Source organism: Centruroides vittatus, unplaced genomic scaffold (assembly GCF_030686945.1).
Source record: "Centruroides vittatus isolate TY-2023 unplaced genomic scaffold, ASM3068694v2 contig_875, whole genome shotgun sequence".
Lineage (NCBI taxonomy): Eukaryota > Metazoa > Arthropoda > Arachnida > Scorpiones > Buthidae > Centruroides > Centruroides vittatus.
This window is the reverse complement of record NW_027122567.1, coordinates 3,110,608-3,128,857: the sequence shown is the minus strand read 5'-3', so window position 1 is coordinate 3,128,857 and position 18,250 is coordinate 3,110,608. Positions and strand designations below refer to the sequence as shown.

Genomic DNA, 18,250 nt, shown 5'->3' with positions numbered 1-18,250 from the left:
ATGATAAGAAACGTGGTTATCAATTTATTTTATATGTATTTATACATGAAAAAAAAATCTGAATTAAGTTAGTTTTTCGTTTTTAAGCTTAAAAAAAAGGTAATTTTATCAATGTTACTTTGACCCTGAAGGTATGATAAAAATGTATCGATCCTTCTAATTTGGAAAATTAAGCTTCTTCTAAAATAAGAGAAAAATTAATCTTATTATAGAATGACGTACTCTCATTTTAAAATAATTATAGAAAAATTCTTTTTATTTTTCGTAAAAATAACGTGGCAAAATTTAAACTGTGAAAAAGCGAAATAATGTTATAATCGGTAGTCATGGATAAAGTTAAAAACAAAATATGAATCAATCGTGATTTCCCCCACTTGACCGTAACCCGGGATAAAATTTCTTTTTATATTTAAATAAAAATTTTTAATTTAATTATTATTTTCTTTATACGATACGTCAAATATCGAATTGTATGAAGATTAAAGTATATTAAACGCGAATTAATCATTCTCCGATACAATTTTTAACTCGTATCGGACATTTAAATCTACGATGAAGATGACACTTGTAGTAGCGACATCTACTGTCGATGTTAGTTTGGAAGGAAGAGAATGGAGAAAAGTAAAAGGATCTCCTCTGTGAATAGTAATTTTTGCATCCGTCTACAATAGTTGAAGGTATTTTTTTTAACACATAACGCTTTAACTTGTAACGATGGCGATATTCATTTTAAAAACTTAAAATGATGATTTTTTTTAAAAAAATAAATTAATTTTAGATACATTTTTATCAATGTTGTCATTTTATTTAATGTTCTTTTCCTTCTTAATTTAATCTTCTTGTGTTTATAATCACTTGTATTTGTTACTGAAAAATATCTTGTGTCCTTTACAATATTCCTATTAATAAACTTGTAGACATTTAAAGGTTTTAATTGAAATACACATGTTAATATATACAAATTAATGATTTTATAAGAGTTTTATATATGAAATTTCAATCAATTAATTTTAATCAATAATATATATTGACAGATTAGTATGATTCATATATGATAACATCAAATCTATAATTGTTTTAATGTTTCATGTTATTTAAAAGGATAAAATTGTGAGGAATATAATCCATAATTATTAAATTAATTATTTAGAATACTTAATTTTAAATTTATTTACATTTTCTAAGATAATTCTGATATTAAATATAAAATTCAAAGATATTATTATATGTATTCTAAAAAGATATCTTAGACAGCCTGTAAAAGTTTCTTCACTGCAGTACTTGTGTAGTTTTCTAATCAGATTCTGTAGAACATAGAAAAATCTAAATTCATTAAATTAATTTTAATAGGCTACATATTTCAAATCAAATTAATCAAATGACTTGAAAAGTTATTTATGATTAATTTGAAAACCATGTGAATAACATTAAAGCTATTTCAAAAAATACAAAGAAAATTTAATCAAAAATCTTTGTTAATTGGTTTTATGTTTTAAAATGCAAGTAGTTTAAAATATGAAACTGTTATTACGTTATAAGACATTATAAGTTTTATCATAAGGAAACACAAATCTTAAGAATGGAATTTGTAGAATATTCCAGGAATTGCTAAAATGTGTAAGTAGCTGAGCTTATCTTTTTCAAGAAAAAAAATAAATGTAAATCTTTGTAATGTTAAATTCTAAGTTTTAATCCTGCAAAAGATTGAATTAGAGTTCTGACATAATAATTTTAAAAATAACCTACTTAATTTTTGAATATTTAATAAAATATATAACAATATTTTTATATAATTAGAACTTAAGTTTTAAAAAAGATGAGTAAACTTTTTTCTTTAATTACAAATGATACTTTTATTAAAACTTTAAGAAATATTTCTCTCTAAATAGCATTAAATCATAAAATTTAAAAGGTTATTGTTTGAAAATAATTAATTTAATAAAATATTAAAATGATACTACTAATAGATTAAAATTTACTTTTATTCTAAGTGATTTGTAATGATTAGATTAATATTTGTTAAAATAATTTCGTTGGTTATAAGTGGTTTATTTTAGATATTTAAAAGAGTGTGCAAATTTTCTCAAACTTTAAAAACCGTACTTATCTAAATGAAGTTGAATTTTTATTACAATATTAATGTAATAGTCTTTACTTTTGACTGAATTTATATAGATTTTCAACAGCATCATTTTAAAACTTTCATTAAATGAAATTTTCCAAATTTAAATATATCATTACATGAAACAGTTAAATTAATTTTTAAATGATTTATAATATATATATACAAGTATTAAAAGAAGAAAATTGATTTAATATAATAGAAATAAATTTTAAATTCATAATTAAAAATTTCAAAAAATATTCTATTAAAGTTTAATTTTTATAGTTGTAAAAAGAAATTTCATTTTTAAATTCTAATGTAAGATAGCAAACTTTATAGGGAATATGTGCCAAAATGTGTGTATTTAATTTTTAAAAAATTGATTTGTGTCCAAGCTTTGAGTTAAAAAAAACATTAAAAATGGAGTAAATTAATGTTAGTTGAAATAAATTTTAAAATTTGGATATTAAAATAATAATTAAATAATGTATAAAATTTAAAATTTTTATACATTAATTATTATTTGAAGTAACATTAAAACCTCATGGTACTTAATTGTTTTAGCTGCAGTTTTTTCTTGTACTGTTTTTGAAATTTCAGTATTAATGGAATTTATTAGAATATTATAAATATATTAATTATCTTTTCATAATTTCTTCTTCTAAGTAACAACAAAAAATAAATAATATAATAGAGCATATTGCATGCAATGCAATTTATTTTATTTTTTATTGTTGCTATTCTTTCTGCATGCTATAGGTTGACAACACTGTCCTGTGTACACGAATGTTTATTCAAAAAATTTTTTATAACAAAATTTATCTTTATTTAAACATAATTATTATTTGTAATGATTTACATAATGAAATAAATCATTGTAATGATATAATAAAATAAATTATTACAAATAAATATTTGTGAAATATTTATTTGTAATAATTATATATAACAATCATTAAATTATATCATTAGCTATATATAACAATCATTAAATTATGAAAAAATATGTAATACAATATACATAATTATGTAAATGTAAATGATTCATATGAACCATTACATGAATTGAAAGTATTATTAAGAATGGAAAAACTTGATTTTAAATTAGCTTTTTGATATCAAATTATTAATATTTTAAATAATGTGTAATGAAGCTATTTAAAATATTCTGTGTTAAATTATAGCATGGCAATGAAATAAATTTTTATATTTCATTCTCATAGTTTAATGTATTTCTGTTGTTCTAATTATTCGATTTGTTTATAAAACATGATGTACTTCTCATCAATACACTTACGCATTGTAGGTAACAAACTTGTAAGGAGTGCAGTAAAGTATTTATTAATATAATACAGGTACTCCCCACTTTACGACCGAATTCCATTCTGACAACTACGTCATTAAACAAATTGGTCGATAAGCGAGGAGCTTGCCCAGGGAATATAAGATTGTTGTAAAATTATACATATTATGCAACAAACTTCAAATTTATTCATAAAAAGACTATTATAGTACGCTACTAGCCTATTATAGTACTATACGACTATTATAGTACGCTTAGTGCACATGTCACCATTCGCCACTGATCGACACTCAAGCTGAGAAAGGGGATTCACCGAATTGCAGGTCAAAACTCAATTGGTCATAAGTGCGAGTGGTCGTTAAGCAGATAGGTCGTAAAGTGAGGAGTACCTGTAATAAAATTTACTTATAATGATTTACATTAATAGAATTTCATAAAATATATCTTTAATTAAAGTGTAATTTTAATATTTGTTAAAACTTTTTTGACTTTATTTACCATATTTTACGGACTATAAAATGCACTTTTTTCTTCGAAAAATTGCTTCCAAAATTCGGGTGTGTCTTATAGTCCATAGCATCTTATAGGTATTTTTTTAAAAAATTGTTTAAAAATTAAGGTGCGTCTTATAGTCCATAGTGTCTTATAGTCCGTAAAATACAGTAATCTTTGAAACTTTTTAAATTAAAGAAAACATAAAGTTAATGCTTTTATTTTCTTTCTGAATACTTTTCTGTTAATACAAATAATATGGAGTTAATTTTGAAAATATAAAATACAAAACGTTTAAAACAAATTCCTAAAAATATTAATAAATATTTTATTTGAAGTTTTATTTACATAACTTTACAACTTTATTTATTATTTATTTGTAATTTGTTAGTCTGGAAGAGATTGCTCTAATCACACTTTAGGAAGCATAGCTGGTGATATATTCATCTACTTTTCAAGAATTGAAATTTGAATTCCAGTATTATACCGTTTTTATCAATTCTTTTTGAATACATTAAAGTAACAAAAAGTAACACACACACTTTTAAAGGGTCTCTATTGATAAATTTTTAGCCAAATTAATGTATCGCAATCCAATAAGTTTGATGATTAATAAATTGAGCTAAATACAAATATTAAATTATACAAAAAACCCAAATATGTTCATCATAAAGTCAAAAAATGAAATTTACAATTCAAAACATTACAATAAATGAGAAATGTTTAGAATTATATATCTATTCATTTTTTGAAAATTTTTTGATATTTTATTGTATTCAAGACAATCTTCAGAGCATTTATCTAAAAGCTCGAAAGACATTTGTGTTTTTATTGAATCTAATAAACTTAAATATAATCTAAAATAAATATTTTTTATAAGAATCTATTAGATGCATTTTTTATTAGATAGAAAAAATACATATCTGATTTGAAAATGTAAATCAACTTTTGTTTATTTATCTTATTGACCTAGGATTTTAAAATCACTCTTTTCAAAAGTACTCATATATATTTATTCTATTTGTTTTTATCATTTTTTTTTATTCATTGTGATATATGAAGTTTTGCTTATTTTTAATATAGATTTATACGAGACAATAAAATTTAAACATTTATTTAAAAAAGATTAATTTAAATTTAAAAATTAATCAAAAGAATGAAATTAAAATTAAATTTCATTCTTTTGATTTCATTATAATAAATAAAATATTGAAAATGATATTTATTTAAGGATTATTTATGATTGAAATTCCTTATTACAGAATAAAGGAAAAAGTCATCTTTCACATGGTTCTCCCCATACAAAAATTTGTATATCAAAATATTCTGTAACTTCATGTAAAATTTGTAAAATTGAATGTGATAAGTTAAATTCACAGCACTCCAATAGGAATGATAACACGGATATGGGCGACCTGAGGAAATGCACCCTAGATAAGTTTCGAGGTATTTTTGAATTTGTTATTTTTATTGTTAAAATTTATAATAATTACTTTTGATTGATGATAAAACTACTCAAATGTAATTAATGGTATCAAAATTGGCATTTTCAGAAGGAAATTTATTTGGTAAATAATATTTGCTAAATTAAGATCTTAATTAAAAAGAAAAATGTCTTAATGTATTAAAATTTAAATACTGATATAAAATTATAAATTGAATGTAATATTTATGAATAGATGAGTATTTTAAAAATAATTTTATAATACTGTATGGTAATCCCTCCATTTATGTAAGTAATTGGTTCCACAGAAAACAGCACATAAATGAAAACTGCACAAATGGAGCCATGGAAAACTGTTTAAAATAGAGATCTGTTCCATATTCTAAATACAATATTTCTATACTTACTGTTTAGAAAAGTTTTAACTAAACTTTTTTTTTAATATATATGCCTATATAAGAGGTTACTGGTAACACATCAAAAAGTATGTTTGTTTTTTTTAACTATCATTTATTTCCATAAAGTTGATTGAAATATTTTTTAATTTTTAAATAATGTGAATTCATGTAAATAGAGACCATGTAAATGGATGGATAACTGTATTAAACTTAACATATATTAATTAAAATATTATCATTGATTATTATGCATTTTTACATTTCTGTGTATATATTGTCTATTTGGACCTTGCTTATTAATAGGACTTATTATACTGGTTCTTATTATACTTATTCTTTGTTAATCAGAAAATACACCAGTATAATAAGTCTTGTTAATAAACAAGGTCCAAGTAAACACAGTTTTACATTTCTATGTATATACTAAGGACATAGAGGGTAAAAAGAATTATAAATTTTTAGTGGTTTATAATTTATAGCTATAACTGTAAGCTAATTTCATTTATTATTTATGAGATAGAAAATATAATTTTCATTATTAACATTTATAATTGACTTTTCTATTACAGCTTAATGAGATACTGAATTTACAATAAATAATAGGTTGAATTATTAAACAATGATTAAATTATTACATTTTCAATAAATGCTATATTAAAATTAAGTAAATAAAACATTTATTAAAATTTAAACTTTGTTTATAAATAGGTTTTTAATATTCTAAAATTATAAGATTAAGTTTAGTTTCGATTTCTCAATGAATTGTTCTATTATTTATAATAAACTTATTAAAGGTTTATTTTATAATTTATTATTTTATTTTATTTTTATTTATTATTTAAACTTTTTTAATGGTTATTTAAATATATAATAAATATATATCTAAATGGCAAAAAATTATATAAGAATACGATTTCTTGTTGTTAGTAACAGAAATAATAAATGAACACATATTCAGTAGTAATGGCAATGCTATATATTTATCAATAAAATAAAATTATTTTCCATTATCAAAACATATATATAATATAATTCATTCTCTCACTAAGATATTCTTCAAGTAAAAGAATTTTTATAATAATCAAATATTCAAATGATTCAAATATTAATTACTCAAACTGTACCTTAAACTCTTCAATCATGAGAAAATATAAATTAATATTTACTTATAATTGCTTTAGTATATAAATTTGTAATATATTGTTGTTAATCTCTGATGAAAGTTTTTAGTAACTGAATAAGCTATTAAATTATTTTTTTAGAACTATTTATTTTTGATAGATTTATGAAACTAATATTATATATATATGCTAACAAAATATATAATCACACTCTCAAATAAAAAGAATGATTTACATGTATAAAGACAAATTATCATATTTATTTAGATAGTGTGAATGACTGCAAACAATTAGGATATTCCCATGAATATCCTAAAATTATAAGTTATTGAAGTATATCTTACTATGTAAACTGAAAACATTTGTAAATTCATTTTGGGTGTTTTAATTTAATAAAATAATTTTATATCTGAAAATAACTTAGTAGTCAGTGTTGTCATTATAACTGAATATTCATGATATGTATATTTTATTATATAAACATTTAAATACTGTATTCAGATTAAAATAATTAGGTAGGAGATAATAAATTGCACTTACATGAAAACTTAAATAATTTTATGCTTATAAAAGCTTTAACTTTTATGAATTTTTATTGACTTTTATATATGTTAGTATATCTCATTTAATGTACAGTATATGTGCAATAGAACTGTCTACTGATAGCATTCAATATCTTCCAAAATTATGGCAATCAATTTTAAAGATGGGCAGTGACTATATTGAATGTAAATAATGGATATCTAGAATAAAATGAATGTATTGAATAAATGTAATTTTCTCACTATTAAAATATCAACATTTGTATATTTATCACTTAATTAACAAGACAACAAGTGTAGTTAAACTTTGATGTTAACACTTAAAATATATCTCTAGTACTTAGAGCATTAAATGAACCTGTGCTAAATAGGTCAATTCTAACATTATGTGAATAGGGATAGGTTAAAATACAAACATAAATAGAACAGTATTGAGCTTTTATTCAATAATATTATTAGATAAACAGTAAAGCTTCTCTAACTCAAAGCTCCAAGGAGCAGGAAAAACTTTGAGTTACAGATGATTTGAATTAGAGAACAATACAGTAAAACATGCTAATTTTGAACAGATTTGTATTTTTACCTCTCTTGCATTATATAAAGAATCTTTAATAGTTTTTTTTTGTTTAAACAGCCCATGTAACTTCTTTCAGCAAAATGTTCAATGTAACTAATGGAATCAAACAGTTTTGCAGGTAGGCTACATCTTGTTGAGATAAAGTGAGACAATCTCTCACTTTGGACTGGAACATTGTTTGAAAATTGGTGTTGGAGCATAGATACAACTAACTGTCTGGAAATTTCATGAAAATCCAATAAATAGAATCACTTTGGATAGAATAAATATTAAAATTCAAATCGGGAAAATTGAAACTAACTAAAATTAGTGTTGGGGGACCATGAAAAACTTTGACTTGGAGAAAATTCAAGTTAAGAAATTCAAGTTGGAGACGTTAAATCCCTATGCTATTCCATTAAGACCTGCTGAGTGCGTAGTTTTCATTGAGTTAAAGAAAAATTAAGTTATAGACATTTGAGTTAGAGAAGTTTTACTGCATATGTTGTTATATATAAGTCTGTGCCTTTATAATTTTACATGATTCCATTTTAGATGAAGAGCTGGGCATGAGTCTTTGACATCTTGGTAACATATAGCCATTGTGTCAATTGTCATTTCTTCCTTTATTCATGAAAGAACTCTTGATAGCAGAATATCATTTCTGTAACACCTTGCTTAACTTCAGAACTTCACTCCTAATCTGGAATATTTCTACAAATTGTTCCATAATTTATGTGATTGTTTTCATATTATTTTTGATTGTCTGTAATAACTTCTCTTTGTACAATGTCATCAAAAGCAGAAGTTGTAGATTTTGTCTAGATATACCTTGCTATACCAGTTTTTGGAACTCCTCACTGTTAAGGCTGTTGCCATGGGACTGCAACACTTTTGAAATTATTATAGTATTGCTTGAAGTTGAAGAGTTCATGAATACTAAATAAAATAATAATTTCTACCATTTTTATTTTAGTATTAAAAGTGTGCTATAATGAAATAGCTTTGAATAGAATAGTATTAAGGGGGGTAAGAATTGCTTAACAGTCTGTATCTTTTAAGAGATCTTAAGTTTTAAATATTATAGATATATCACATCCTGAAGAGCTATCAAATTGCAATCAAGAGACAAAGATTATATCTCTTGGTTTGTATCTAATAATTAAACATTTAATGTTATCCTTAAGAATAAGTAAGTTTTTTCTTATGTCTTGATCTGAACATTTTAACAGTTTACTTTTTAATAAATTAGATTTTATGCACTTTTTTGCTTTATATTAAATAGGTATATTATTTGAAATTTTTTAACTTTTTAATTAATATATTGTAGACTGGAAGTGTTTTTCACAATTTATTTTATTATACTAATTCAAATTTTGAAGATTGGATAATTTTAAATAAAATTATTTGTTTTATTTATTTTAAAACAAATAAGAATTAGCTTTAATAAATTAGGCTAAAAGTTTTAGTAATGTGAAATATTTATGTAGTTTTTATTCTGAAATATTTTTTCATGATGATGATGATAAATTTTAATTTACTAACTTTTTTAGTTGTAATTAGAGCTATAGTCAGTGATGAGCTAAGTAGTTTTTAAGAATCAGCTTAAATAATACAAAAAGTTTATACAAATTTTTAAGGAGGCAAGAAATTCTTTTAAAATTGTAACTTATTATATTAAAAGAGATGATGATGATGATGAATAAATTTATTATTATAATTTTTTAAATTGTTTTTCTATTTACTATTTTCTGTTTTAACTATTTCCTACAGATTTATTATCTTGAATCTAGAGAATTTTCATAAAGTTGAAATAAACAGAGAAAAATGGGAATTTGTACGATTTGACGTGTTAAAGAGTAAAATATTCGGAAAAACAATTGTTATATTAATTTGATTTAAATAAAAATTAGAATTTAGAAAATATAGTGTTGGCCAATAAGTTCGTGTGTTTTTTGTGGATAGATAGGATAGACATTATAAAAAGTAAGAAATTTCAGTTTATATTTTGAAAGCATATAACTATTTGAAATTGAAATTTCAATGTTCATTTTTTTTAAAAAACACATAAAGGTTGGTTGTGTTTTGTGTATTAGATGTCAATTGAAAGATAATGTGCCAAAAATGCTTGCTTTGTTTATTAGGCTTTTCTGTTTTAAAAACGGCAAAAACACAGTGCAAACCTGTGTAAAGATACATGTGGTGTATGGAAAGGATGCATTGAAAGAATGTGCATGCCAGCAATAGTTTGGGAGATTTTATTGTGGAGATTTTTTCTGTCTAAGATACATCATGCTTGGACCAGCCACAAGAGATCAATACCAACATATGAAAGAGTTAAACTATTTGTCATGGGAGGCTGAAGGCATCCTCCAAATGTCAAAATCAAGCATGGAAATCATCAGTATCAACTTAGCTACATTAGCAGTCTTGATGTTTGAGTTCCACATAAATTGACTGAAGCAAATCTCCTAGAATGCATTTCAAATATACCATTTATCAAGAAGGTTGATAAATGGTACATTGAAATAATCATCAATATTGTCCACTAACAAAATGTGAGGAAAGAGATCCATTTTAAAGCAGATGATAATGGACAATGAAAAATGGATCATATACTGTGTTACAATAGCAAGCATGATCAGTCAAGGGGCTACATGGCAAACCAACACAAACCATTTCAAAAGCAAGACTTTATGCAAACAAGATCATGTTCTCAAATTGGTGAAACTGGAAGGATGTTGAAAGATGCTCAATCAATTTGCAGAAACTCAATCAGTTTCTCCAAATTGACTGAGCTACTTCTGAAGAACAAGAACAATCAATTTAGATTGCATTGTGGCCAACTGGACAAATTGAATGTAACTATCCATGAGTAGTGTCCAGAATTGGTAAACCATAAGGGCATCATGACAACACCAGACCTTGCTCATCTTTGCAAACATTAATATAAACATGGCAAAAATTATTGGAGGTGGGCTGTGGAAGTCTTACTATATCCTTCATATTTACTAGATATTGCGCTCTCTGATTACCACTTGATTTGTAATCTTCAGAATTCCTTAAATGGACATTGCTGTATTTTTGAAGAAGGTACAGTACATGGAATAGTTTTTTGCCATGGAAGACACTAGGTTCTATTAAGTCAGTACTACTATGAAAAGATCTTACAATTCTCTTTATTGCACTTCCTTTAGGTAAAATGCAGGCCAGACAATGGGGACCTTTGTTAGCTATTTTTTATATCCCCCTATCATAAGGCAGTAGTGTGGCCAATACATAACAGGTTCTTTGGACAAGGAATTATAGAATTGCCCAAAAGATGACAAAAGATTCTAGATCAAAATGGTCTATATATTATTAAATAAATTTATTACTTTCTCTGAGAAAATTGTCTTTTATTTACTTGCTAAAAAAACCACAAAGACTTATTCACCAACCCTATATTATAATGAAAAATTGAAATAAATTTAATTTTTTTTTGTTTAAAATACAGTGTTTTTATCAAAAAGGTTGATAATTGATACATTGTGACAATAATCATCAATATTGTCCATTAAATTAACAAACTTTAAGTAAAGATAAATAACAAAATTTGTTATTAAAATATTAATATGTTTATAAATAAGTTTATAAAATCGTAGTTAATAACTAAATTACTTGAAACATATTGAATGATTGATTTACAAATTTGAAACAAACAAACAAAACTAATACTAAAATTAAGCTACAATAGTTCATCACTGATTATAGTGTAATTATTTATACAATCAACCCTTAAAACTCTAAAGTTTGTTGATACTAAATGCTTGATCACTTATATTCAATAATGTCATTACTATCATTACTACAAATTAAAGCTTTTTAAATTATTCAAAAGTACAAACATTTTGAATAAAATGACTACAAACAACCTTTTACACCTTTCCAGCTGTATAACATTTAAAGCTAGTTCCAGCATGCATAATGTATAACAGCTGGAAAAGAGTGTTAATAGTTTCAGCTTCCATAGAACTTAGTGATTAAATTTTGAATACTGTAAAAGTTTGATTAAACTTAGGCTTGCCAGATGTCCTGAATTTTTTCAGACTGCCATCTAGCACCGGCAAAACTTTATTGTAAAAATTGTTCCTACAGCAAATTTTTTTTCCTTTTTTTCATATTTTAAATATATTTGTAACTTGCAGAGTAAAAATACAGGTCTTGTATGATCTGGAATTAGTGTTCCAGTACCTTTTGCGAAGAACTCATTTTGTCCCAAATTTTATCCTCAAGTACCTGGCAATCCTAATTAAGAATCACAAGTAACATTTTAAAAATTAATTTTTTATTTTATTAAGTTATGAAGTTATTTTTTTTTTTCAACTTTGGTTTCAAAAATGCATTTTAAATGGAAAGTTTTAGTCTTATTTGTGAAATATAGATTGTAGGCTGCAATATAATTGTTTGATCACCAATTCTAAGTTCAGAAGAGAATTTCTGATAGGATTGTGGATTCACATTTTGGATGTTTGATAATAAAATTAACTGTTATATCTATCAATCAATATTTATTGTCAAAAGAAAAAAATTCCCTGTTACAGAGGGGGTAGTACATATAAACAATATTAATTAATATTTTTGGTTTACAAGATATTATTTTAGTTTACAAAATATTGTGTTAGATATAAAACAATCGTAGTTTGGTAAAACTGTACAAACATTATGCCTTTTATCTTATGGATATAAGCAACATAAGTATGAAGTACCTCTGATTGTTCTGAAGAAGTCTTAAATCTCTGAATATATTTATCATTGATGTATAGTTAAAAACAAAGATAAAAACAACACTAGCAACAGAAAAGATAACTGGTTATTAATATATTTTTGAAATTTATATACTTTGTTCATAGTCTACTCAGAATTCAATATGCAATGTTTCAGGATTTAAAACTGGATATGAAAATGAGTTACTATAAATCACATGAATGAAAACTGGAAACTTTCCAGAAAAAAATGCATTTTTTAACAACATGAATTTAGTTTTTAATTTTAATTTAACAAATATGTAGTTTGATTTATAAGACACTATTAGTTTTAATTATAGCTTATGAAGTGTTATTAAAACCAAAAGACTTTCTAAAATCACTTTAAAAAGCTAGATATTTCTCTGCTATTTAGACTTTTCAGAGTTGATTGTATATAATAATTTGAATTCTATTAATTTGTAAAAAATTCTAGAAAACATTTTCTTTTTATAGATTATATTATCCATCTATTTTGATTTTCTTTAAAGATGAAATATTTTAATAAAATAAAATCCAGTTTGGCATATAGTATAGTTTATTACATACCTGTTTTGTTTCCATTTAAATTTACTTAAAGTTTTAGTTTATAAAAATCACAGCTATCTATAATTATAATCTTAAAAACTGATCTGTCAATTATTTTATACTTAAAATTATATTAATTTTGCAATGCTAGAAAGATATTATTCAATGTTGACAGGGGATGCGTTAAATTCCTTCAGTTTTTCTCCTGGTTGTGCCAAGAGATGTTTTGCTCTCACATCAGATTCATTTCATCACAGTAGGTCACTGAGTAGTAGCTGGTCATTATTTAATTTTCTTGGAGAAGGTCAACAAACGTCATTTTATATCCAAAATCTAAATAAAGCAATTGTTACAATTAATGCAAAGACCACAGAGGTAAATATTAGATCTCATGAGCATTTTTGAAATATAAATTTGAAAAACAATCATTTGTTGAAAATTTTAGATTCTGGTTGTAAACAAAATGGCCTGTAGATTACTTGGACTTAATAATGAACAATTAAATGGCAAACATTTATGCGACTTTTTCGTCAGCAAATCTGGAGAATATATTTTAACAGAAACTGAATTAGAATCATCTGGAGAACTTATTGTAATGTCAGGAAAAGTGGTAAGAAATCAACCTGAAAAAAATCTGTGACATTATTATTTGCAATTTTACTTTAAGCTTTTTATGTTTTTCAGTTTTTTGTGATGATTTTCATAATTTTATCAGTTTTAAATTGGATTTTATTATTTAACATTTTGATTATTTTAATTCATTTTATATTTAGTGTTAATTTCGTGTATATTTGTTACTACTTAAAGAAATTTTGAATTGAATAAAAATATAAATGTTGTTGTACACCATTTATATATTTAAAAAAATACAGGATAATTAATAATTGGTAATACAAACTAAAGGAAAATATTCTTTGATTACTCAAAATCATTTTTTTTTAATCATTAGTTTTTATCAAACATAATCTATCAAACTTTTTAATAACAAATTATTGATAAAGAATTGAATAAAGCAGCATTTATTCTTTCTGTAATTGCATAATCATTGTCAAACTATCTCATATACTATCTCAAGGCAAATTTAATGAGTATTAATTTTTCTGATATTCACTTCACATAAATCATTTAATGTTTATTATTCCTGTTTTATTTTTTCTTTTTTTAACATGATCTGATTTTTGAAGAAAAATAATTAAAAATTTTGAGTTTTATGTATGTACACGTGATATTTAAGATGTTTCTTTCATAAATGCAAAAAAAATCTCTCTTGATTAGCTACAACAGTTTTTGATTTAAATTATACATTTTATATTACCAAATATCTGAATTGAAAAAGGTTCTACATTATGGATTTCAAATATTGAACATATACGTACTTAACACCTTACTCTTGCCGAGAAAAAATATATTTATTTGCAACAAACAAACAAACGTTTTCAGCCTGATTCACAGGCCATCTTCAGGCTTGGAATACATTTGAAATTAAAATTCCATCCATGGAATACAAAAATTCAAATTCAAAATTAAATAAGGTATAATCAAAATAAAATATTGAATAACTAACATAAAGCAAAAAATAACAAAAAATATATAAAAATGTAACAAATGAATACGTAAGCATTAATAAATGCAAATTTCTAAGACATACAATAAAACCATTATATTGATTGGTTAGAGCCCTTATTAAACTTCTTAACCATAAACTTCCATGCAGAGGGAAGACTTTCTGCGTCCCTCGCATTAAGACAGCCTTCTTGTAATCTACTTCTAATAAGGGCTCTAACCAATCAATATAATGGTTTTATTGTATGTCTTAGAAATTTGCATTTATTAATGCTTACGTATTCATTTGTTACATTTTTATATATTTTTTGTTATTTTTTGCTTTATGTTAGTTATTCAATATTTTATTTTGATTATACCTTATTTAATTTTGAATTTGAATTTTTGTATTCCATGGATGGAATTTTAATTTCAAATGTATTCCAAGCCTGAAGATGGCCTGTGAATCAGGCTGAAAACGTTTGTTTGTTTGTTGCAAATAAATATATTTTTTCTCGGCAAGAGTAAGGTGTTAAGTACGTATATCTATAATGATTTGCTGAGTGCTTTATAATATTATCAAATATTGAACTTTGAATCAGCCAAAACTGCTAGCTTAGCAAACATAATCTAACCCAGTATTTCTCAAAGTGGGCAATAACACCCCCTTGTGGGCGATGAGTAAATCTAGGGGGCGCTGGAGGCAGGCTACTGAATGGTGATCAAAGGTAAAAGTTCCCTTTCCTCTGTCAAACGGATAAGAGGAAACATTGCATTTAATGGTTTTCAGATGTCGAGAACAATGTATGGTAAGGGCACAAAGTGTGAGATTCATAGAAAAGTTTTCCTAAGAATATTTCCAATCCTTTCTCACTTGGGGGGCGTTGGGTATAACTTTATGGAACAAAGGGGGCGGTGGATCGAAAAAGTTTGAGAATCATTGATCTAACCAAACGTAACTAATCATTTTTGAATGATTTGATAAATTTTAATTGATAGTAATAGAAAAAATAGTCCAATATCACATTAAAATTATTTTAAATTATAATCTAGAAAATTTAATTTACTTTATCAAATTAAACTGTAAGATCCAAGTATTGCTGAAATGATTACCAATAATATTTTTATTTCATCTAAATTTAACTCAGTTGGCATGAATTATTGTTCAAAACTTGAATGTATAGAAATCAGATATTAATTAAGAAAACAATTATCATTTGATAATGGATAATTAATTGTTACTATTTATTAAGTACAGTTATACCTGTATTAAATGAATAACAGCCAACTTATAATACTAAAAACACAGTGTACTAAAAGAATTTATATATAAACCTTTTATTTTTAATTTTGTATAGTTTGTGTATACTTTTTGTTACCATTCTGATTAAAGCTTTAAGATTCCTATACTATATTACAATTTACATATATATATCATTAATAAAAAGTGTAATATTCATACAAATATACAATACATTTGTGTATACATATACAGTATATTCTATCAAGGAGTAGTTTCAATTATTTGTACTACCAATAAAACATAAATACCTGTATTTAAAATGTCAACATTTTTTGATCTTCAAAAAACTCCAGATTTTTTGAAAAACAATACAGAATTGCTTTATTCAGATGCATTTGAATACAAAAAGTATATAAAAGTTTTGAATTCATTTTCTCTCCATCAAAGGTAAATTCTGCAAAATTACAAAAATTCTGAAACAAAGCTCAAGGTATATAGAATGCTTAGTTTTATTTTGAAATTTTTGTAGTTTTGCAGTTTTTATTCCTGAAATTGAGTTCAAGAACATTTGAGTATTCCTTTTTGTATTCACTTACCTCCAATAAAGTAATTTTGTATGATACTTTTTATATATTTTTTTATTTATACCAATTTTCATTAAACAAATAGTAATTTTGTTATGAAAGCTGCAAGAAATTAATGCATTTTATTTGTAATTTTAATTCAAAACAGTAGCACTTAATAAGACAGCTCTATTTTTTAATGACATTGTAGTTTTAAATTTTCTTCTTTAATTTTAATTTAGATGGATCTGAAAGATGGCCATAACCAGGTTATTCCTGTATCAGTTTGGATGCGAAGGTTACCTGTAGACATTGAACCTCGCTGCTTAGTTGTTATGGAGCCAGTAGAGAGGACTACTTCCAGGGTTACTTTTAATGGAAAGGTTGATTTATTTTAATGTTTTTATAATTGCTAATTGAGAAACTTACATATACTAAGTTAATGATCAGAAGTCCCAGGTTGTAGAATCAATCTTTGAATAGAGCAATTTTATAACACATCAGTATATCACCAATTTATAGATCAATAAATAAATAAATTGTAAAAAATAACCAAAGTTCAATCAGTTTTAGACCCTGTTTTCACTGATTCTTAAATGTGTCCTCAGTTGGATTGTAAATTTGGTCTTCCTAACTAAGTTTATTTCAAAGTAATCAATAGTTGAACATTTCACTGTTGGTTATTGAATAATTATTGAATTGCTATAATAATTGTATATAATTTTTAAATTTAAAATTATATGCATCATAAAAAGATTTGTTATCATATAAATAGCATACTTTTTTTGGTTTGAATGTATTCTTCTCATCTTTTTTAATATTTTAATTTCTAATTAGGAAATTAGCTTACCACTATAAGATTAAAAAATAGCAAATAAAGAAATATCAGCTATCATGAAGTTAGAGGAACAGATATCTGATTTCTATTGAATTTTTAATTTATATTATGGTAGTCATTTAACAGAACTATTCACAAACTTGAATGTAATTTAAACATGATAAATACTTTATGAATATAGGAACATCTTTCAAATGTTTAAAACATTATTATGTAACAGTGTAATATCTACAAATAAATAAATAGTTTAATATTTTATGTATAAATAATCAATAATAAAGGTTTATAATTTTAATTCTCTTATATTTTAATCTTCTGGATATTTTAATTAGTAAATTTGTACCTTTGTTCATTTAAAACTCAAAGTATTTAAAAATTTAATGCTTGAAAGACAGTTTCATTAATCTGCTAGACAATTTTTCAATTGACAGAATATCCCATTAGTTACATTATAAGTAAATTTTAAAGATATAATAACATGGAACTAATAACAGTATACAGTACAAAATGTTTAGAACTATTAAAAATTTTCACTAATTTAAATATTAAAAATCAATCATTTTATTTATATTCAGGGTATCATTGCTGACTGTGATAAAAATCTGGCCATTCTTCATGGTTATTCCTCACCAAATGATCTCATTGGTCTTAATATAACAGAATTAATACCATCACTACTTTTACCATTAGGTGTTGTTGCTGGTAGAAAATTACCTAAGGTATTAATCTTTCATTATATTTAAACAGTTTTTATTATAAATCACAAACATTTAAATTTGGAAATTATACTTT

At 24.1% G+C, this 18,250-nt stretch overlaps 1 protein-coding gene across 4 annotated transcripts in view; it reads left to right on the top strand.

Annotated features, from left to right (window-relative positions):
* The first annotated feature begins 556 nt into the window (after positions 1-556).
* LOC136983026 (PAS domain-containing serine/threonine-protein kinase-like) overlaps positions 557-18,250 on the top strand; it is a 29,333-nt gene continuing 11,639 nt past the window's right edge. The window contains exons 1-6 of one of the 4 annotated variants that reach the window (XM_067279638.1): positions 557-677; positions 5,162-5,345; positions 13,470-13,647; positions 13,718-13,882; positions 16,863-17,003; positions 18,034-18,177. In XM_067279638.1, coding sequence (XP_067135739.1) covers positions 13,736-13,882; positions 16,863-17,003; positions 18,034-18,177 — 432 coding nt within the window. In that variant the 5' untranslated portion in view covers positions 557-677; positions 5,162-5,345; positions 13,470-13,647; positions 13,718-13,735. Of the gene's footprint in view, positions 678-5,161; positions 5,346-13,423; positions 13,648-13,717; positions 13,883-16,862; positions 17,004-18,033; positions 18,178-18,250 lie in introns of all 4 variants that reach the window. The other 3 variants (XM_067279637.1, XM_067279636.1, XM_067279639.1) reach the window with 3 other exon arrangements.